At 36.7% G+C, this 24,391-nt stretch overlaps 2 protein-coding genes and 1 long non-coding RNA gene across 4 annotated transcripts in view; 2 read left to right on the forward strand and 1 right to left on the reverse strand.

The window, feature by feature from the left end:
• Positions 1 to 24,391, reverse strand: part of LOC126380081 (serine/arginine repetitive matrix protein 2-like) — a 103,094-nt gene that overhangs the window by 58,580 nt on the left and 20,123 nt on the right. The gene's annotated exons all lie outside the window — the stretch shown is intronic.
• Positions 9,814 to 10,689, forward strand: LOC126380192 (uncharacterized). Its single transcript, XR_007568452.1, has 2 exons — positions 9,814 to 10,250; positions 10,542 to 10,689. It is a non-coding gene; the product is annotated as an uncharacterized LOC126380192 (long non-coding RNA).
• Positions 16,350 to 23,366, forward strand: LOC126380221 (protein RCC2 homolog). Its single transcript, XM_050029479.1, has 5 exons — positions 16,350 to 16,410; positions 17,334 to 17,500; positions 18,719 to 18,899; positions 22,647 to 22,739; positions 23,338 to 23,366. The coding sequence occupies exons 1-5, from the start codon at positions 16,350 to 16,352 to the stop codon at positions 23,364 to 23,366; spliced, it is 531 nt and encodes a 176-aa protein (XP_049885436.1).

The following is a 24,391-nucleotide window of genomic DNA, read 5'->3' on the forward strand; positions in this document are numbered from 1 at the left end:
TTACACATTGAATCGTATTTTTTACATAACGAACGTCTCATTCGCCCTAAAACTTTTGCAGCTTCTCACAACCTGTATAGCCGGGGAAAAGAAGCTGCAAGAAAAACCTGGGCACAGGGCCATAGAATAAGAAATAATATGACAGGGCCTTAGACATTCTTTTTGTAAGGCAAGTTCATGCTTATTCCGGGTATTAACAATGTGTTGATCACTATAAGTATTTTTAATCAAATGATACTTTTTACGAAATGTCGAAACGCATTATTATATTCTTTGGAGATTGTATGGGACTGGTGGGACGTCATCAATAAAAGCGGTCGCACTCGTTTTTACATCATTCCTAATTTAAATTCGAAAATAAGACTAAAAGAAAAATGAGATTGATTTATACCGTTTAAATTATTATTAAATTAAATTATTATATACACTTTCTAAATTATTTTATAATTTATGAAATAAACTAGCGACCCGCCCCGGCCCCCGGGTACCCGGAGCTACTCCGTCAAGTCAGTAATACAGAGCGTTACCTTCTGAAAAACCGTGGCTTGAAAGAACTAGACCACTATCTCTACTCAGCAAGTGCTCGGAAGGATATAAATATGAATCTTAAATAAGTGCGGTAGGTAGGCAGGCTGATAATACGGCCACTTCCATATTATAAAGAAATACCCGAGAAAGAAAAATAAAGTGTTTTCGGAAGTGTATGTGACTTAATTGGGCTGGTTTGAGTTGAAAATTCAAGCAGTTGTTTCTGTTAAAACCTGAAACTTCGGTCAGGTAGGTGTGAAATATGATGACTATCCCCCCTTACATGATACAAAAAGGAGCCCCTTTGTTCACATATTTTTTTATTCATAACATTGAAGTTCACATTAAAACATATCAGGTTAAAGACAAAATAAATTCCGAATGCGTCCCGCTTAGAGACAATACTGAAAAGTATCAAATATTTCGGTATCGAGTGATACCGACTCCGCCGGCGTTGTCGACGATTTCACTCATTCAGTAATCCTTTCGAACGCCGCCTTAAGGTTCTCGCCCAACTGGCAAAAAGGAAGGACTTCGAAAAAATTCGAAAATCGTAACTTGTTGTACCATCACAAAAAATATTATATTTTTGCGATTACTAACAAGCTTACTTACAGTAAACTAATCCCGACCTGTGACGATGTATGGACACAACAGTTTTTCAACGGTAAACACACCGGCTTTTTGTCACCATAATCTATATTTTCTTAATAATAATGGTTTTATGTGTCTTTAGAACATGTGTACGTGCAATAAATGTTAGTTTTGAAGCAACTTATTATTAACTTCATAGTAGGATACAATTAAAATCAGATACTTATTCATTTTGAATAAGTGCGCTCCGACAAAACATTTAACTCGCAAAAATGAACTCAAGTATTTTCCAGTGAGAACTTATCGCGAAAACATCTAATTTAAAATAAAGAAGTCAAACCTGATTTTCCTCGGTAGTGCCATAACTTAGGATGGATGGTTCACTGCCGCAAAATCGCCCTTTTATTAAAAGCTCACTGATTTGAATATCCTATATAATTTGAAACGCGAAGTACTCTGCACATAACGCACCTTGCGTGCGTTCTATGAGGGGATCGAGTTCAAAATAATGGCCCTAGGCGTAGGCGGAATGAGAGTACCAAGCGCCCCCCTCGACCAGAGCCTCCATCGGTCAACCCAACCCACGTCGGGCAACGGATGCCACGCCCCGAAATAACGCATAAACAAAACTCAATATTAAATCAATGCTGCCAAATCGAATATTGGGAAAAGAAAGTAGTGTTCTGATATTGATTTTACGTATTTATTAATAGGCAGCAACCCATTACCACACCACTATTTATTTTCTCATTATCGGATAGAGAAATAGAAATCTTGAAAAAACTTATTTTCAATAAAAATTGCCTTCTTCCAACTGGCTGCTTTTCTTTTTCATAACCCATCTTTCAGACAGGATACACTCCACGCTGATCCACACTTTTTGTAGCAGTTTATCACTAACTGAACAGTAAGTATGGAGAACTGTCAAAATTTAGGGACACTCAACTGTGCCGCCACCTACATTTGAGCTTCTAGCTTTATCCTCATTATTCTATGCTGAAAATAGAAATAATAAATTTATAATTTACCCTACGTGTAATTCAATCCGTAACAAAATTTTGCACGCTCCGTCGCCGTCGTCCATTTGTTCCAAAATCAACAAAGCATCAAATGAGCCCAGCTCCCCTGATGTCCTACAATTGAATTATGACCTGGCGAACCGGTAACGCAATCTAAAATGGCGGCTCAAAATACTATAAACAAACATACTCATGTCACGACCAATAATTGAATTCCTCGAGGGAACTTATGACGTGGTTGACAAAGTAACGAACACGTATGTTAGTCAAAAATGAGAGCTAATAATCAATACATGACAGTATACAAATATGACTACAGGTATTCTAATGCGAGATTGTTTCACACAAAATGGTCCGGCATAATCAGTGCCCACTACGTATTTAAAAAGGGCGTGTCATGTTAACACGGTCATAAGGCAGAGAGCCCATGAGCTGAGTCACAAGATTTTAACTTTAATTTGAAACAAATGACACGTCTATGCAAAACATTCTCAAATTCCCTGTTTGCATTTACAATCCAAAACCTTTCATGCAAACTACTGAGTACTAACTTCTGTCCTGCATGCTTGAGTCGCAAATGCTATCTGATTATTATTAATTTTGTGATATTAGAGTGTTTTGCCAAAATGGGTGTCGTTGAGAATTATGCTAAATTCGAGTTTTGCAATCGACCTCCCACTCAACATCCAAGAACGGAATCAAATTACTAATACTTGACTTTAAACAATCTTTATCTTTTAAAGCTTTAATTTATTTTTCAAAATGCCTTTGTTGATCTAATTGTATGATAGTATGCAGGGCAGATCCAGTTTTTTTAATATTTTTATTTTTACAATTGTTTATGAATCGTTTAACATAACCAAATATCCTTGTAAACTTTTCAATATCTGAATATTTTTCTAATATTTCATGAAATTGGATTACAAGAGCTTCACTTCAGGAATGTCAATATCAGAATTATTACATACTTTATCACAATGTTTGTACTTACTATCTTGCAAATATTGAGGTCCATGAAATCACAACTGTCTCAGATCAGTCTCCAATTACCGAGTAGAAATGCCGCGCGACAAACAGTCGGCTGGATTGTCATTAGTTTTAACATAACGCCATTGAAAATCTGTAGTCTGTTGTGATATCTTGTTCACTCTGTTAGCAACATATACGCTTAACTTAACAGGTTCAATCTCAAGCCAGGATAGTACAATTTGCAAATCCAAGTAAAAAAACGTCTACATCATATTTTAATGACAATGCGTCATGGATTTTTTTTGGCCAGAATCGACAAAAGTAAGGCGCTATTTAATTCAAGTCGGGGAGTTGTTAATTTTTATTTTCAGGATTGATACGAGATCAAGCAACAACCATACATTAGAGGCATCCGCATAACCGACAAGTTCAATAGACGATGGTACATTAATATTTCTCGGGATAGAAATAGTAACATAGAAATAGTAGACACCAAACGTTTATGACCATTAGTTTGGCTTTAATTGGATTTTAAACATCTCGATTTTTCATACATTTTGTAAAAAAATATAAGTCTGTTCTCAAAAAGAGTGATACAGGCGTATTGTAAGGACCGTTAGAACATTTATTACTATGGCGCAAAACTTTTTTGACCATTCTTTGTTCGTCTCTCTCTGCGTTTTGGTTCAAATGTGAAAATGTCAGCCAGCGAAACAAAATGCGTCAAATCTTTTGGTAAACTATTTTTACTATAACACCAAATGTCGACTTTATACATTTTAACAATGACAACAAGCAGAGCTTTCCTAATGACTAGTTATTAGTCATTTAACTACTTTGCTTCTAAAGAGTGTATCACCATCAGCTCAGACGCAAACCTATTTTTGATTTATAAAAATGTGTAAAAGACGACCACCATATTACGCCTTTAGCAAGATAGTTTCATTATCGCCAGATAAAACATTTTTTCGCCAAAGAGTAGGTATCTATGAAAAATCCAGATGTTTGATAAATCTAATTAAGGAGAAAAAGTGGTCATAGACTTTTAATGTAATAAATACGATACGAGACGATCCTTTAAATAACGCGCCTGTTATATTTTATTTTTTAACAAAATAAATCAAAAATCGTCATTTTTAAAATCCAACAAAAGCCAAACTAACGGCCATACACGTTTATTGTCATAGTGAATAATGTTTACAGGTATCTTCTCGATAGCTTTGACATGTGTATTTTACTAACCGGCACTTTTCACATAGAAACTAAAACGTAAAGTCCAATAAAAGTCGAAATAATGGTCATTCAGATAAGTTCTAAAGGATATACCAATATTGTTTCTTGGTCGGCACTTCACGTTTTCACCAAAATGTATGTAAAACACAGTTTCTTTTAATTCGAATAAAACCGAGGGTATTGACCCTACAGCTTTGGTGAGATCTAACAGAATCATTTAAAATATCACTATTAGGTATATGAACACCATTTGTGTAATAAAAAACTGGCCTCATTCATTAATGCAATTAATTGATTTTTTATAGTAGAAAGCTCTACAAGATCATTACTTCCACACTTAAAGACCAAGTATAGAATAGACGGAGCGTATTTAAGTTTTGTATTTAAATTAATTCTTTTGTACTCGCGTAGTTGTTTTTGTGTGAAGACCACTAGTGCCGTTCCATGTCTTTATCGACATTATTATCGGGTAAATATTTGCTGTTAGTCCAAGATCTAAAAATTTATACTTTACAAATTGAGTGATTAAATACAGAAATAACGCCCTAGTATCCATATCTGGGTGGGTAGAACCAGAAGTATATTAGTTAAAACGATACCTATTCGTTCCCAGATAGAAAGATATCTATGAAGAACCGTACGGTACGACGACAGATTCAGAACCACTTATTCCACGTAATTATCATGGATAAACTTGTTGAAAGTCAATTAAAAATTTTGGAATCTACGTCATTTCGCAAGGTGTTATAGCCGAGGAAGTCAGGACGGTTCATCTAGTACAAATATACTATAGTATCATTTTAATACGACATTGCGGCCACTCTTTGGTTGCTATAAATCACGTACCTACCCCGGGAAAAAGGTGTGTTTCGCTCTAAATCATGCTTGATTCAAAAAATATTTTATAACAATGAAATACACGTTTTTTACGTTTTTCATTGATTTGGCCAGGAATCGAATCGGCTCTCGATACAAGAAGCAGATAACCTTCTAGTATATTTCGGGAATTATCTCAATGAAATTAAAGAATAAAAGCAGATACTTCTTTATAAGATTTTTATTTGACCACGAACCACTTAACAATTCCGATTTTTGGTGATAAAAAAAATATATTTTCTCTTGTTCACTTTGTTTAGAAGTGTATAGTGTCGGCTCTGGTCCTCTTAGCTTTACCTGCAAGAATGGCACATATTAACGTGGAGCACACAAATACACACACATTGCACATAGAAGGAGGAATAAATCACAGGTACTTACAAAAATAGTTATGCATGCTAATTATTTAGTGCAATAAAAAATATTTGTATTGTATTGAATTTTTTTTTCTATTTGCATGGAAAAAATAAGTAAATAGTAGAATACAAAAATAAAATTCATCTATAAACTTATAACTAAACTTAAACTTACCTTATGAGAGGTATGTAAGTGAATTATAGAGTTTCTATGTCTATGGAGTGAATATTGTTGGTACTGCATCACTATGTAATAATTTTGTTTGGTATCCTGCTCGATAGCAAGCAAGATATATCGAAATGTAATGAGCACAGGTGAAAATAAGAAAAACGCGTCCTTCAGAAGAGAGAATCATCTCGTTTCATGGTCTGAATCCAATTGTTTCTTAATTTCTGGTTTCGTAAATTAGGATATTTAGGAAATATGTAATCTTCATCCAAATCGGAAACAGGTCGAAGAATAAATTAAAGATGAATAGAATAACACATCTAGATGTTACATTAAAACATAATAATATGTTGTCGACATCAAAGGACAACACTACTTATAATACTTTGAGTACATGATCTGTCAAAGCTGATTAACGTAAAATGTGAAATCAATTATTTGTACAAATGTCGACGGCTTTGCTGAAAATATGCGTCTGCATCGTATTTAGGGCTCAATAAACTTGAAAAAACAGACCATGTAATGTACTTCGTGCACACAAATATGAATAATGTGGTCGATAACTTACCCATGGTGAGACATTATTTGATCGTTCTCCATTATAACACCCATTCTACTCTCACAACCAATGGCTACGCAAGCCATGGTTCATAATGAATAACTATTTCACAGATTTTTTATATAAAAAGTTGAAATAACATCCCAAAACACCGAAAAACTAACGCCAGGTTTGGTATCCAGCTGGCTACCACAACATCTCAAAACGGGAAACCTGACGTTCTAGACAGCGGCGTTTGTCTATATTTGTTTCTTTTTTTCACAGAGAATGTTGCCATAGGGAAGAAAGAGAGCTAGGTATGATAGTTTCATCGTCATTCTAAAATATTATCTGTCTATTCTATACTTGGTCTTTGTCCACACTGAACATCATCAACATATGTGGAATATTCCAATGCAATGGAAGCTAATGGATATTTACTTTTAAAACGATGTGAAAGTTCCATGAGACCGTGTCGTTAAAAAGCTGAGCTTTTAAGCCCCACAGTTTGTAACTGAATGCATTTAATGAAATAATGTGTGGAGTCACGCCATAAAATGACCCAACAATAGGTATTTATTATCAACAAGCACTTGTCTATACGTGGACTTAATGTCACAAAGTAAGACATAATATTATGTTCTAAACAAAATCAAAATGTCAAAAAGTTCACTTTGAACAGTGGAGCCATTTAACAAAATATCATTAAGGCATAAACCATTTTTTTGTTTTCATACTGGCGTCAAAGGATTGCAAACAGGGTGATGAGGCAGAAATGACACATTTCCAGAATTTAAATCATAACTGTCAATATTAAAATATATGACCCTGGTTTATGTAATCATTAATCATCATCATCAAAAACACAACAACAATAATAATCATTAATAAACTTACTAGGTATAATGTTGATATAGAATACTGTCTTTAAGAAACGCCTTTCAAGGTTATAAAGTCTTTGTAATGCTGAAGAAAAAGAATCTCCTATAAGAATATCCTCTAGTTCCTGTTTCAAAGATACAACGGATTTTTTTTTATTTACTAAACTTACAGAAGCTTAGATAAGCATTCTTCTGCTAATTGGTGCTCAGAAGTCACTTCTTTAAAAACACTAGGCACATTTTCGCATTTCCAAAATTTGGAAATATTATCATTAATCTCATTTAATTGTTACCTTGTATATTAATACATAAATTGGAGGAAAAAACCTTGCCAGCAGACTCCCTGCCACCTTATAACCAAAACTTGTATTTCTTATTTTAAGTAGGGGCCGGACGATGTAACAGGAATCACGCTGCAGCACCTGAAAGAATAGGTATGTCACAACCCAATAGCAACAATATTTCATGACTTTTGTTAAAGTTTTTGTCAGCTAATTGCACATGAGCAGGGATGTTAAATTTGGAAATGTGCAAAGAATGTTGACTTAAATTACAGGTTATTTTTCTTACAACTCAGCAGGTAATATTCATGGAGAAGCTATTTGTTGTTGAATGTATACACACCTCACACCTCACATTAGCCTTTGTTGAGACATTTATTACATTATATACACTTCACAATTTACTTTCTTTGCTAAATCGTCAGTTATAAAAGATAGCTGAGACCCAGAGTCAAGTAAAGCTCTTGCGTATATGGTCGTGCCACCTTTACCTTTTAACCTCACCACAGCAGTTGGGAGAAGGACATCTTGCGATTGTGCAGTACCCGACATAGATGAGGTAGCCACATGAGCATGGGGTGATAATGGTGCATGCACAAGCGTTTTGTGCTTTTGTTAACAAACTGCACATTTCAAGCGAAGGAAACATTTACCTCGATGCTGGTTTAAGCAAATGGTGCTCGGGTATCTTTCTACCTTTGTCAAATGTATCTGATGAAGATATCTATCTTCATCAGATGCTATTTTAAATATAGTACACTCATAAAGTTTGCAGTACTTACATGATGGTGATGTGGAAGACTTGGTGGCCACACCAGTGACAACTTTACCACTGGACTTGGCACGCCTTGGGGATGGAACAATCCTCTCTTCGTCGCTATTTTCAATGGCAACGGCCAGTTTTCTGTAAATAACAAAAACTCATCCAGTATGGGCACCTCCTTTATGTTCTTTCTAAATAAAAACCCCTGTTGGAATATGTGACAACCTTTTTTTTATTAAAATATTCACAAGTAGGTGTGTCCCATGAATCAAAATCAGTAGGCAAATTTTTGCGCTGTGCACTTTTTAAAAGATGTTATATCTAAAATGCTTTATACCTACATGGAAGTTTGTAATTTGAGAGCCATTGTTAGGTATATCTATCATGTAGAAGTTTAAGAGCATCATTATAATTTTTATCAGTAAGTGGCATAATTTTTATTATTATACTTTACGTACCGTAGTTGGACTCGGAGCCACTGCAGGGGTGCTGGATCTAAGTAGGCGATCCAAAACCGCAATACTATTAAAGTATTTGGTTTCATATTCGCCATCGCCATAGTCTTCTTCGTCATCATCGTCAAACAACACCAATAAATGTAAGTCTCGTAATCTTTATAGGCTTCGACAAGCTGTTTACGCTTTTCGTATAAAAGCTCATGAGAGCTCGTACCTATTGTGATTAAAACCCCTTGACGAATATTTTATAATCGAACAATTTGTTTTTATGTACAATAATAAACAATGAACAAAAAAGGCGCAAAGTACACAAATAGCGATTTTAAATTGAAAGAATCCTGTACTGGTAAAATCTAGAATTGAAAGAAGAGTGACGAAAATGCCCGCGTTCGGATACAAACTTATACAGCCGATGAACAATTCCGCTTCAAGCGGTATTTCGCTAGACGATTTCTTCATACAAAAAATCTTCCTCGCTGCAGCGCTGCAAACATGATTTCGCGCCAATTTAATTTTCGCGGCAAATTGAGTTGGCGTCATTTTGCTGTCTTCTTTTTTCACGGATGCGATGTATATTGTTATCTCGTTCACACACTTAGGATATGCAGTGTACAGCGTTGCCAGACGTCCCGATTTTGGCGGGAATGAGAAATACTGAGAATAGGCTAGATCCAACAGTTTCCAACAAAGACCTTGTATAGAATAGACGGATAATATTTTAGAGTGACGATCAAACTATCACAGCTCTCTTTCTTCCCTATGGCAATAATCTCTGTGGAAAAAAGAAACAAACATAGACAAACACCGCTGTCTAGAACGTCAGTGTTTAACGTTTTGAGATGTTGTGGTAGTCAGCTGGATACCAAACCTGCCGTTAGTTTTTTGGTGTTTTGGGACATTATTTTAACTTTTTATATAAACAATCTGTGAAATAGTTATTCATTATGAACCATGGCTTGCGTAGCTATTGGTTGTGAGAGTAGAATGGGTGTTATAATGGAGAACGATCAAACAATGTCTCACCATGGGTAAGTTATCGACCACATAATACATGTTTGTGTGCAAGAAATACATTACCTGGTCTGGTTTTTGTAAAGTTTATTGAGCCCTAAACACGATGCAGACGCATATTTTCAGCAAAGCCGTCACATTTGTACAAATAATTGATTTCACATTTTACGTTAATCAGCTTTGACAGATCATGTACCCAAAGTATTATAAGTAGTGTTGTCCTTTGATATCGATAACATAATATTATGTTTGAATGTAACATCTACATGTTGCGTTATTCTATTCACGTTTAATTTATTTTTCGACCTGTTTCCGATTTGGATGAAGATTACATAAAGATATTGTATTTTCCAGATTTCCTAAATATCCTAATTTACGAAACAAGAAATTAAGAAACAATTGGATTCAGACCATGAAACGAGATAATTCTCTCTTCTGAAGGACGCCTTCTCCTTATTTAAGACTGTGCTAATTACATTTCGATGTATCTTGCTTTCTATCGAGCAGGATACCAAACAAAAATATTACATAGAGATGCAGTACCAACAATATTCACTCACATATCTCACATAAGGTGAGTTTAAGTTTAGTTATAAGTTTATAGATAAATTTGCAGCTATTTCGTTTTTGTATTCTACATTAGCATGGAAAAAATATTTCAATACAATACAAATATTCTCTATTGCACAAAATAATTAGTATGAATAACTATTTTGGTAATTACCTGTGATTATTCCTTCTATAAATAATTAGTATGAATAACTATTTTTGTAATTACCTGTGATTAATCCTTCTATGTGCAATGTGTAAACATGCAATGCTTGTGTGTTTGTGTGCTCCACGTTAATATGTGCCATTCTTGCAGGTAAAGTTATAACGACCAGAGCCGACACTATACACTTCTAAAGAAAGTGAACAAGAGGATTTTTTTTTTTTATCACCAAAAGTCGGAATTGTTCAGTGCTTCGTAGTCATTGTATTCTAACTATATTGAATAAAAATCTTATAAAGAAGTATTTGCTTTTATTCTTTAATCGCATTGAGATAATCCCCGAAATATACTAGAAGGTCGTCTACTTCTTGTATCGAGAGCCGATTCGATTTCCGGTCAAGTCAATGAAAAACGCGTATTTAATTTTTATAAAAGGGTAGGTATGTGATTTATAGCAACCAAAGGGTGGCCGCAATGTCGTATTAAAATGATACTATAGTATATGTGGACTAGATGGACCGTCCTCGACCTTCTCGGCCATAACACCTTGCGAAATGACATAGATTCAAAAATGATAAATTGACCTTTAACAAGTTTGTCCATGATAATTACGTTGAATAAGTGGTTCTGAATCTGTCACCGCAACGTACGGTTCTTCTTAGGTATCTTTCTATCAGGGTACAAATAGGTATCGTTTTAACTAATTTACTTGTGGTTCTACCCACCCAGGTATGGATACTAGGTCGTTATTTCTGTATTTAATTAATCATTCAATTTGTAATGTATATTTTTTTAGATCTTGGACTAACATGAAATATTTAGCCAATAATAATGTCGATAAAGACATGGAACGGCACTAGTGGTTCTGATACAAAAACATATACTATAGGTACGTTTCTATAACAAACCCGCTACACGAGTACAAAAGACGTTACGACGATAGTATATTTATCTCTTTTTAACTTATGACGGCTCACATGAGTGCGAAAGACAAAACCTATGTTTTTCTTTCGTCTTAAAAATGCTCCGTCTATTCTATACAAGGTCTTTGGTTTCCAACAAAGACCTTGTTTCCAACTAGTCAAATCAGTTACTTTTTACTAAACGTCAAAACACGAAATTATTATAAAATTTGTTTGAAAAAGCCAAAAGCACATTGTGACGTCACAGAAAAACGTGATAAATTGTCGGACTTATTATTACGTTTTTCTTGTTTTAAATTTAAAAATGAGTAAAATTGAAAAAAGAAAACGTTTTTCGTTACTTTTAGATGTGTCTTTATTTAGTAGGTAATCAGAATTTAATAATTTAACTTGAACCTAGTACACGACCCAATTTGAGAAAGCGCGGGGCGGATGGCACAGACAAGTGTGGACTGGAAATTCCGTTTTTTTTTTTTTTTTTTCAGAAGACGAATAAGACTCATCTATTTAACGATAGGGTAAATCTGATTAAAAATATAATATTTTTAGTAAAATACATTTTCAAAAAAATGTTTTACAGCCTTTTATAGAAGTAATCTTCTGATTTGCCACGATTTTAGGTAGTACCTAGTAACAAACAATAGGTTTTTCTTCAAAGTACTGTTTCGCGCGTAAAATACGCACCGACGACGCAATGAGTAATAACACCAATTTCTTTGAAGTGCACTTCCAGGCAGTAACGCAGGCATTAATCTTCTAATTTGAAAATCTTGTTTTCCTTCAGCTTCTTTGGCTAGTGGAATGTGGAAATCCAGCCTCCGCGTCAGCGCAATGAAAATGAAAGGCCGTTTCAACGGATCTTGTCGGTCAGCCGGAACAACAGACGAAGCACAGTTATATAAGTAACTTTTTCATCGTCCTATTTCCGAAGGACCAATTCTTCTGTTTAGCACGAAGATAAATTATTGAACTTCACTGATTTTATAAATTAATTTTGTGGAGTTAAAATAAAACCATCATTTTTGTATAATATATAGTTGAACAGGAAGTTCTTTTCTTATCCCTACCACAGCTCGCAACAACAAACACTTTGGGACCCCGATACCGATCCCGTCTATAGAAGGGCACGTTAAGCCGTAAAACTACTCCAATAACCCGTAATAGAGTATGCCTCATACCTCCTATATGGGTGATTGAGGGGAGGCATGAGCCCAGCAATTAGATGCAGGCAGTTTAGGCTATATGTAAATCTTTAGAGGAAAACTTGCATGTACTTATTAATCATGATATCTATTCAACAAGTTTGCTCTCTAACAAAGGTCCCTCATGGCGGCTGAATCATCATCATCATCAGCCCATTAACGTCCCCACTGCTGGGGCACGAGCCTTCCCTATGGAAGGATAGGGAGATCGGGCCTTAAACCATCACGCGGGCCCAATGCGGATTGATGGTTAATAACGACTGCTAATGCGGCTGAATAGCATGAGTTAAATATAGTTATTTTGCTTTTTATAAGTTTTCCAAAACATGTACCACCATGATTATTAGCTTTTAACGTCTAAGTAAATTTTTCTAATCATATTTATAAAATTATCATCCAATTTGCACCGAATAAGATTTCGACGCTGTGCTTGATGATAAATTTATACCTACTTTTCGAAATCTAGACGGGATCTAATACCCCTTACAAGTACAAGTACAGGTAGCTATGAATGTTAGTGACACCGTAACGAATACTGAGGGCGATGATTCAGACCATAATTCTGTCGGAAAATTCATGAAAATTTTTGTATTATTTTTTAATTATTTTCAGTTCTATACTTTTGCAACGGAAAATTCATCTTGATACAGAATTATGGTCTGAATGATACCTCAAAGTTTTCGTTTTCACTTTTGTCACTAATAACACCCGGTATATGCACCAGTAAGTAAAATTAGCAAGTAAGCAAGTAAAATTTCAACAATCAGACACATGAATACAGTACAATTTGGGCGGCCAAACAAAAAAACCCCGACCCCGATTAAAATAAATAAATATACATTACAGACTGATCACCCGATTGTGTGAATTGTAATATTATGACCCTTCGGAATGCACTTTAATCTCTTGGTCGCGGTTACTACTTACTGGTCATCAGCAGCCCGTTGCAGTCTACTGCTGGACATAGGCTTCTTCCCAAGGCGCGCCACAACGCCCTATCCTCGGCCGTTCTTATCCAGGCGCCTCCAGCCAGGAGTCGACCCACACTGCGTTTCCGTAGAAGCGGGCTCCACTCCAGAACACGCATGCACCAGGGGTTTCGGTTCTGCGACTATTGTGGCCAGTCCACTGCTACTTCAGTTTGCTAACTTTCAGAGCTATATCGGTAACTTTGGTTCTCTGTCGGATTCTATCTCTCAATAATACGGCTCCTTAGTAATCCTGGCACCAGGCTTGCTGATGTTGATAATGCACCTCATAACCCACACGATAGAAGACCGGTACCTCTATCTTCATAAGGCCACAACAAACTGAAGTTTCAACAAAATCTGTTTAGTAGTTTTTTTGCGTGACACATTATAAACTTTCGCGTTTATAATATTACTTTTTCTCTCGTGCATCTTTTATAATATTACTAGGAGGTGGACGGAGCCACAATCGGAAGACATCTTCCTTGGACTTGGACAAAAGAACTGAATCTTGCGTTTATATTACATTGACAACAATCCTGTATTTCGACAGATACGGGCGCCGTGTACGCTTGCGGTGACAACAAGAGCGGTCAATGCGGAGTGGGAACGAATACTGCGCAAATACTGAAGCCTACACGAGTCCGCCATACGTAAGTTTTATCCCTTGTTGATAAGTTCAATCTTAGTGTTGTGCCTAAGTTTAATAAAAATCATTTATACTCAAAAACAAAGATAAAAGATGCATTATGTCTGTTATCCATGAAATTAGAAGGTTATTCGAAGGAAGAAATTTTTCATCTAACTCAATACGGCCTCCGTGGTCCAGTGGTTAAGCGTTGGGCCGACGATCCGGAGGTCCCGGGTTCGAATCCTAGTGGGGATATATCACAAAAATCACTTTGTGATCCCTAATTTGGCTGACATTACAGGTTGATCACCTGATTGTTCGAAAGTAAAAGGATCCATGCTTCGGAAGGCACGTTAAGCCGTTGGTCCCGGTTACTACTTACTAATGTAAGTAGGTACGTAGTCGTTACATGAGTCTTGTCAGAGGCCTTTGGGGGCTCAATAGTAACCCTGACGCCATGGTTGATGAGTTTGGTTATCCTCCTCACAACCCACACGATAGAAGAAGAGTCCAATCACCTTGATGAGACTCCAAAGTCTTTTGATTACCGTTTATATGCCTATTAAATAAACGTATAAATATAACCGTACTGCTCTCGCGCCACTGGTACCGATCCGTGCGCGGCGCGAATTATATCGAGGCCTTTGACCAACAGCCGTACGACGTCTACCCACGTAGATAGTATTCACTGCGCCTATTGGTCGAAACCCTCGATATAATTCGCCGTGCAGACCCCACGCACCCAAGACGCTCGTTACAATCATGGTATAAGAAAACCAGGTATGCTCAATCCTAAAACAAGCCGCCATTGCTAGTCCATTGATGACGTACCACCACACCACCACCAACCACCTTCCTGATACTATTAAAAATGAAACCAACGTTAATTCTTTTATAAAACAACTAAAGCTACTTATCACTAAAAGCTATTACACGGTCAATGAATATATAAATGATAAACTAAAATGAATAAATTTTAATAATATTTTATAAATTAAATCATAATAAACATATAAAACAATACTTAAAATATAAGTGCAATAATATTGTTAAAATATAGTAAGTATAATAAATACAAGTTGTATCGCTGACTAATAATTAAGTATGTTGTCCTCTCTACCAGTTGCAGTGCCCTTACCTGGTACATGTTGATACTATAATACTTACTTCTGTCGCAATAAAACATTTCTATTTCTTAAGTGTTACTACTGAATTGGTATCCAACATTCCAAGGACGTAAATTTTATTATTAAAAATTAAGTAAATTACTTCATTAAAACTGTAAGTAACTTTTTTACTAAAAGTTTCAAATTTCCTTGCAAAGTAAATATAAAAACATTGGTCGTGGGTAATTTAGTTTTTACGAAATGTCAACGCAGGGCGGGATGACGTCAGCTGGGCTAACCTTGAAATGTTAGCTGTCACTTTTGAGCATGCCTGGTCTTCTTATACCATGGTTACTATATCGTCATCATTCTTTTAAGGGCCACGATCTTGTCGGTGTAGCATTCTCCCATTCTTGTCTATTAAAGGCCAATTTTATCTTGTTTTGCCATTGCTATTCTGGTTTTAACGTCTGAAGTACGTCTCGAGTCTTTGGTCTTGGTTCTATACAAGACCATTAACCCGGCCCCAGGGGGGACAGAGTAATCTTCTCTGCCCTCCGTTGGGGCAATTCCTGTTCGGCGCGTCCTTGCCGTGGGGGTGGAAGCCTCTTACTTCAGTAGGCCGGAGTGAGATGGTGGCTGAGTTCGAATGCCCAGGGATACGGGTGAAGACCTCAACGGTTGCAGAGGCGAAGATGGGAACCATACGGCAATGCAGGGCAAGTCACAGGGACTGTAACCTGGAACCTGACAGAGGGCAGCAGTAACTGTCAGTACTTTTCAGAGGCGGAGGACAGGAGTCCTAATATGGCTTTGTAATAGACTACTCTGGGCGCCATCCCACTTGCGTCAGACAGAGTACTGCGAGGCGGAAGGCAAGACTGAAACCACTGCCCTATTTTTGCCTAAAAAAGTTTCATGGAAAATGCTGCACCGACAAGAGCGTGGTTCTTAAATTGATTATGATGACATCTCGAGTCATTTGTTACAATGCTGCCTAGACATTTAAAGTTCTTTACATTTTCAATCGGCATATTATTTAACTTAATAATTTGCCCGTCTGTTTTTTATGCAAATAATGATTGCAGTGGCGCTCCAATCGTGAAGGTGGGTTGCGGTGCGGAGTTCTCAATGATTCTCGACTGCAATGGCGCCCTTCATTCCTTCGGCCTGCCCGAGTACGGTCAGCTGGGTGAGTACTCGCTTTATACCCCATAACGTGCACCTCTATACCCCTTAAATTGCATGGTGGCGCATACACTCGCCACTCCTATCACTGCACATGAAATCAGAAATCAAAATCATTTATTCAACGTAATTATCATGGACAAACTTGTTGAAAGTCAATGTACCTAACATTTTTGAATTTACGTCACAAGAAACTCCAAGAAACAAAAACAGCAAAAGCTACTCATCTTTTAAATCAACCAGGGTATACATTACAAGTTATTAAATAAATAGAGGAACACATTCAATACCAGACATTTTTATCATTTAGGTAATCATTAATCTTATAATAAGTTTTTTTACATAAAGTAATCTTCACATGAGCTTTAAATTTATTTTCTGACAAATTTAAAATATTATCTGGTATTTTATTGTAAAAACGTATACATAACCCCCAAAAAAGACGAATATAATTTACTTAATCTAGAATTTTGAATAGCAATTTTATTTTTATTCCTTGAATTGTAAGTATGCCTTTCACAATTTCTCGTAAGGAGGGATATATTTTACGTATATGCATAATGTTTTCATAAATATATTGACTTGCGACCGTCATTGTATTTATTTCTTTAAACAGCTCCCGACGACGCAGATTATAAATAGCGCGAACTGCTCTTTTCATGCTTAATGCACATGCATCAACACCAGAGTGTAATCTGTTTGTGAGTATGTGGACGTATGTACTTCGTGAGTGTCGGAATCATCTTATTTTTCAATCAGCCTGCTATGTCCTGACCAAACCTCAGACAGTTTCACAAAATGTTTTTTTTTGTTAGACTTGACCTCACCGGGAGTCGAACCTCAACCACTGGACATCAGAGGGTGTTAATGATATTTCATGCTGTCGGTCGGTCGTCGAATTTTGTCGTAAAACTTGTTTTGTCCCAGGTCACAACACGGACGGGAAGTACTTCGTGACGAGCACGAAGCTTTCGTTCCACTTTGAGACGGTCCCGAAGCACGTCGCGATGTTCTTCGAGAAGACCAAGGATGGCCACGTGATGCCCGTCAAGGACGTGGACATTGTCGACTTCTCCTGCGGAAATAACCACACTGTAAGACCATATCAAAAACAAAAAAATAACGAAAAACGCCAAACACGCAAGGATTGTCCCAAACCCATTTATGTTTCAACTCGGATGGACAGCTTTTCTGCCTCGAATGTGACTAGGTGTTCAAAACAAAGTTCGGCTTTGCCAGTCACATTCGAGCTCACTATATAGCACACAGGACTATACAGGCTGTTAGTGACATCGTAACGAACATTCAGGGGAATGATTCAGACCATGATTCTGAGTTAATATCAAGTGGAATTTTTCGTCGCAAAATTCATGTTTTTTTTTTTTATATATTTTCAATTCTATACTTTTGCGATGGAAAATTCCACTTGATATCAACTCAGAATAATCAGCTGAATCATCTCCGTCAGTATTCGTTACGATGTCACTTACACCCCGTACAAGTAGGTACATACGACAGCCATACAAGTAGTTGTGGGTGTTAGTGACACCGTAACGAATACTGAGGGGGATGATTCAGACCCTGATTCTGAGTTGATATCAAGTGGAATTTCCTGTCGGAAAATTCATGAAAATTTTAGTGTTTTTATTTTAAATTATTTTCCGCTCCATACTTTTGTGACGGAAAATTCCACTTCATATCTACTCAGAATCATGGTCTGAATCATCCCTCAAAGTTTTCGTTACGTTGTCACTAACATCCTTTACGTACAAGTTAAATAGAAAAAAGAAAATGTTTTTCGTTACTTTTAGATGTGTCTTTATTTAGTAATCAGAATTTCATAATTTACCTTTTTTTTTAAGTTTTATATCCCTCCAGTTACGAATAAATAAATAACCCTCCAGGCTCATTCGCCATTTTGGCACAACTGAGTTTACATAAACAGCCTATATACGTCCCACTGCTGGGCACAGGCCTCCCCTCAATCAACCGGAGGGGATATGGAGCATACTCCACCACGCTGCTCCACTGCGGGTGGAGGTGTTTTACGGCTAATAGCCGGGACCAACAGCTTAACGTGCCCTCCGAAGCACGGAATCATCTTACTTTTTCAGACAATCAGGTGATTCAAGCCTGAAAAGTTCTTACCAAACAAAGGACAGTCTCACAAAGTGATTTCGACCATGTCCCCATCGGGAATCGAACCCGGACCTCCAGATCGTGAGCCTGACGCTCTAACCACTAGACCACGGAGGCTGTTACTGAGTTTACTTTGACTAAAATGAAAAGACTGACAAACACACTGTTTGCAGGTGGCGATAGACTCGAAGAAGCGCGCGTTCAGCTGGGGCTTCGGCGGGTTCGGGCGGCTGGGGCACGCCGAGCAGAAGGACGAGAGCGTACCTCGGCTGATCAAGTACTTCGACTCGTCGGCGCGCGGCGTCCGCTCTGTGCACTGCGGCGCCACGTACAGCCTCGCCGTCAACGAACTCGGTACGCTATTTATTTATTTATAGGAAAACCAACAGCTACATAGTAGGTTAGTAAAATATTTATTTCTAATCAACACCTGACTAGGTCACAATAGTATTAGGTACAAACACAAATCGTTTGAACACGTTTTCATTCACACGCCTCGAATTTGAATGATATTATTTTAGTTAATTTTATGTGAGAAGTTGATCATTCGCTTAGTTTTTAAGTTTATTTCTAAGCAGACTTTTAAATAGCAATAAGTTAGTTGGTTTACGATCAAACTGGATGCATGATTTATGTCACATGACCGTTTTAGCGACCAATAATTTGTATATTTGCAGAATGAACAAGGTACAAATTATAATAACATTCACCATTTTTAAAAGTAAAATATGTTATTCAAATACAGCTTGGCGAAAAAGAGAAACTTGAAAAATACTTTTTAAATTAGTTGCGCACTGATCTCAATCAAAAAATATACTAGTATTGCTAATGAGGCAACAGAGCGCGGTGTCATTCTAATTCTTTGCCGAGCTGTATGTTTTTTCCAATGGAATTATGCTTTAAGATGGTTAAAGCTTTCAATTTTCGAATTATTCGGTTTATACGAATTAATTACCGATTAATTTAAGCTTCATAATTTATAGATAACTTTTAAATATGTGTAATTCGATATAAGTAATGAATAACGAAACATTTCGCGTTTATACAAGTCAGTTATTGTTCATACTGAAACTGATATTCGGAAAGCTGTTCTTCACATAATAGTTCAACTATCAACGAATTATCTTTGTACTTTAATGACAAAATATCCTGTTATACTAGTTGTAATGTTTCCTACAATGTTTTCGTGTTATATATATTCACAAGTGCCTGGCATTATAGGTACATAACAAACATTAGATTTCAGTATGAACAATAACTGTGGTTTTCGATCAACGTAATCAGACTTTAAATAGATGTATCTGTATAATTAAGAAATGTATGTTACGTTGTAAGCTCTGCGTGTACACCACCGCTCGAAGACTGCGATAGTGTGCAGTGTTTGTTATAAACGTGTTGTATCATAGTTACGAATTAAATGTGTAGACAAATGTGTCTTCAATGCGCCGGGGACATTGCTGTATCTGTGAAACTAGACTACATAACCATACAGAAGGAAGAGTTTGATTTTGTAACAAGTAGAGCCGCTAGACCACGGCGCGAGGAGCCCGGCCACCCACCGTCTCGTGTCCCCTTGCTGCGGGCGCCCTCCACACCCTGTATACGACATAGATTGTAACTACCGTGCAATTAAGCACGTTTACCCTTTTGAGTTGTTAATTTACATACGAGTATATCGAATTTACTGAACTTTTTCTACGATTTTTAAAGATTTATTTTTAATTATGACTAAGGTTCAATCTTCGTACTTATAAAGTGGTAATGTAACAATTAATGTTAAGATTAATAAATAGATACGCTATGTACGGCCCATGCCGCACTATAAGTGGAGGTGTCTCCTGTCGTGGCGTGGTGCTGGCGGTGATGAAAACTTAAACTCCTTGATTTATTTCACTATTTATTGGGGTTTTCTTAGTTTTATATATTTGTTACAAAAAATATGCGTGTCTCGTGACGCTCCGGTAGGGCAGTATTGCCATACAAAAAAACTTATTTTACTACTTACAAATAGTATTGTCGATTAATATTTTAATGTTTCCAACATATTGGGGGCCGCGAATAAAACAGAAAAATTGTGGCCACCGGTAATAATAACTGAAGTTACATACATTTTAAATGCAGAAAATTAAGTGACAATTTAGCCATAAGACAATAGCTGCTTATAATCATAAACTATTTATTAAGATTATATAACATTAGCTGTTTATATCCTCATAGCCATAAAAGGTAACCACTAACATTTCAAAAGATATCCATATTAGTTAACATAACACTGTGAGTGCTAAATAAATTTTGGTTAAAGAAAAATAACTCTTAGTTACTTATACAGATAAACAATTTTACATTTAAAAATAAGAATTTAGGTACCTACTACATGAAGTGAAAGCACCTACACAAAGTACCTTTTTATGAATGACCAACTTTTGAGTACATCAATAAGTAAGTATGAGGTAAGTATTTTAAAGTTTTATGCAACTTATAAACTTAATATTATTTTAAAATTATTTGCTTATAGCTAGTTTTGTTCTTGGCATCACAAATTAGGTTAATTATAACACTAACTGCACATCCTAAGATGGCCTACGAACTATGTGAAACTTATCACTTGTCGTTTATAGGAAATAAACAAACTTTTGTAATAGACCTTACATGTTTATGCTTATTTGAAGTCATCACTTCAAACGCTCTTACTTTATCGTCTTTACCTGGAAAGACTTTAGTTATGCGACCCATAGGCCATGTGAGGGGAGGTGTACCGTCATCACGCAGCAAAACTAAATCGCCAACTTCTATATTCCGGCACTCGTCACGCCATTTAGGTCGGTTTTGTAAATTATTTAAGTAATATTTACTCCACGTGCTCCAGAATGATTGGACTATTTTATTAGTGACATTCCATAATCTTATCCTTGAAATAGGAACATTAGTTAGGTCACGTTCAGGATACGAAACGAGCGCCCTGCCAGTTAAGAAATGACCAGGCGTGAGGTATGAAAAATCGTCACTATTACTTGATAGAGGTACCAGAGGTCTGGAATTTAATATCGCCTCTATCTGCGCGAGAACAGTACACATCTCCTCATAGGTAAGTACAACGTTTTGAACGGTACGTCTTAAGTGATGCTTAGTACTTTTTACAGCCGCCTCCCAGAGCCCCCCGAACACAGGCGAATAGCTCGGTATAAAATGAAAGCGAACATTGTTTTGAATAGCATAATTATTGACCTGTGCCTGGTGGCTCTGAGAGTTGACTAAGCTATATAAGTCAGTTAATTGGTTCCTTGCCCCCTTGAAATTACTTGCGTTATCACAGTAAACGTCATGGGGGAGACCCCTCCGCGAAACAAAACGTTTGAAGCAGGCAAGAAATGATGCGGTTGTCATGTCTGACACGACTTCTAAATGAACCGCTTTCGTTGTGAAACAAACAAATAGGCAAAAATAACCCTTTGATATCACAGGTCGTCTTATCCTGGATTGTTTAATGTTGAACGGTCCGGCATAGTCTATGCCAACCCGATCAAATGGAAGAGCCTGGGTAACCCTATCAGACGGCAAGGAACCCATCATCTGCTTTGAAGCCTCAGCTTTCAATCTGAAACATACATTACATTTGTAAACAATCTTTTTAACATGTCTTAAACCATTTATTAACCAATATCTCTCATTAAGTACTGATAGTAAAAGCTTAGGGCCTGCGTGCAGTAACCGTAAGTGCTCACCATGAATGATCATATCAGTTATACGCGATTGTTTAGGCAGAATAACGGGATGCCTTTGTGCATAGGGAAGAGCAGAATTGTGGAGTCGCCCACCAACTCTGACCATGCCATTTTCATCCAGAAAGGGATGTAACATTTTTAATGAATTATCATTTAATTTTGTATTATTTTTTAATGAATTTATTTCCTTAGAAAAAATATTTATTTTGTTCATGTTTTATAATTAATAACAATGAATTTTTTATTTCGCTGCTTTTTAAGAAGTTATTTTTAATTCTTTTATTGTTATCTTTTGTTTTACAATTTTTATAGAAACGCCAAACATATGCGAATATTCTAGTCATTTTTTGAATATTTGAATATTTATCAAATATGTCAGGAGAGCCTAGTGCTGCCGAGAGAGCGATGGAGCTGGAAACTGTAGCTTCAACTTTTGAAGATGACACTTTCATTTCAGGTAAAGTATTAACAGGTAAGTCAATATTTTCATCAAACCTATACTCATGATTTCGCAGGAATGTAGGGCCGCGCCACCACAAGGTGTTGCCCGCGAGCTCCTGGGGAGTCACGCCGCGCGTGATGCAGTCCGCAGGGTTGTCATGAGTAGGAACGTAGTGCCAAGTCCACCCGGCCGTTAACTGTGCTACAACTTGGACTCTGTTTGCCACATAAGCGTTAAGCTGCGTTATCTGTGTGCCAATCCACGCTAGGACTATTTTTGAGTCAGTAAACAAGTAAGTATTATCCACTGTTATTTTTGTGCTAATAGCTTTATGTACTTTTACCATTAACTTGGCCAGCAGTAGTACAGCATTCAGTTCCAGTCGGGGCACAGTTAGTGGCTTGTTAAGCGGGTTAACACGGGACTTGGAGCAAAGTAAGTATAAGCGTGCATTACCTTCATGTATCACTCTCAAATAAATGCAGCAGCCGTAAGCCGTCGTGCTGGAAGCATCAGCAAACCCAATGAGCTGTGTTGACGATGCATGTGAAGTATTTATATTTCTTTGCAATGTAATAGGTGCCATGCTATCTAAGCTTTTAACAAACAACAACCATTTTTCCCTCAGATCACCTGTCAAGGGAGAATCCCAACTGATATTCGCAGCCCACAGTGTCTGTATGAAGCTCTTTGCAGTTATTATTATTGGGGCTACAAACCCAGGGGGATCATAAAACTTTGATATGAAACTGAGAACTTCCCGTTTAGTTACAGGCCTGTCACCGAACTTTGTGGGACAGGTTATGATAAAGCAGTCATCTTTTACATTATAGTTAATGCCCAATGTTTTTAAATTGAAATTATCTTTTTCAAAGTCAATATTATCAAATTGTTGCTCATTTTCTGGGATATTTTGCAGAATTTGAGGAACATTGGACGCCCATTTATGTGTGTGAAAGCTACCCCTTTCTAACAATTGTGTTACTTGATTTTTAGCTTCTATTGTAGTATTCAGATCAAAGTTTGCATACAATATGTCATCAACATATGTACAATTTTTTAAAATATATGAAGCAAGAGGTAGCTCCCCCTCATGCATATCTGCGAGCTCATACAGGCACCGCGTCGCGAGGAAGCTGGAGCTTTTGAGACCGTAGGTGACGGTGGTCAGCTGAATGCATTTGATCTCCTGGTTGGGATCCTCTCTCCACAGGATGTTCTGTAATGAGGCATGAGTAGGATTTAAAGCAATGCACCGAAACATTTTCTTTATATCCGTGGTAAACATGTGAGTACCAAGTCGAAATAATAAAAGTATTTCGAATAAATCGTTCTGGACAACAGAGCCATTGAGCAATATGTCATTTAATGACACCTTTTTATTGGTCAACATAGACCCATCGAAAACAACCCTTAATTTTGTTGATTTACTTTTTTCATTAATGACCCCATGATGAGGTAAAAAGTAAATAGGATCATTTTTAAAATCGTATTGCCCAATGTCTATATACTGTCCATGTCCTAGCTCAATGATTTCATCTATGAAATGCTTATATTGTTGAAACAATTCTTTGTTTTTATGAAGTTTTTTTTCTAAGTTGACAAACCGATTCAGGGCAAGATTGAAAGAATCGCCTAAATGGTCATTGACTTGCTCTAGAGGCACCTTAATTGGCAAATCT

Source organism: Pectinophora gossypiella, chromosome Z (genome assembly GCF_024362695.1).
Source record: "Pectinophora gossypiella chromosome Z, ilPecGoss1.1, whole genome shotgun sequence".
NCBI lineage: Eukaryota > Metazoa > Arthropoda > Insecta > Lepidoptera > Gelechiidae > Pectinophora > Pectinophora gossypiella.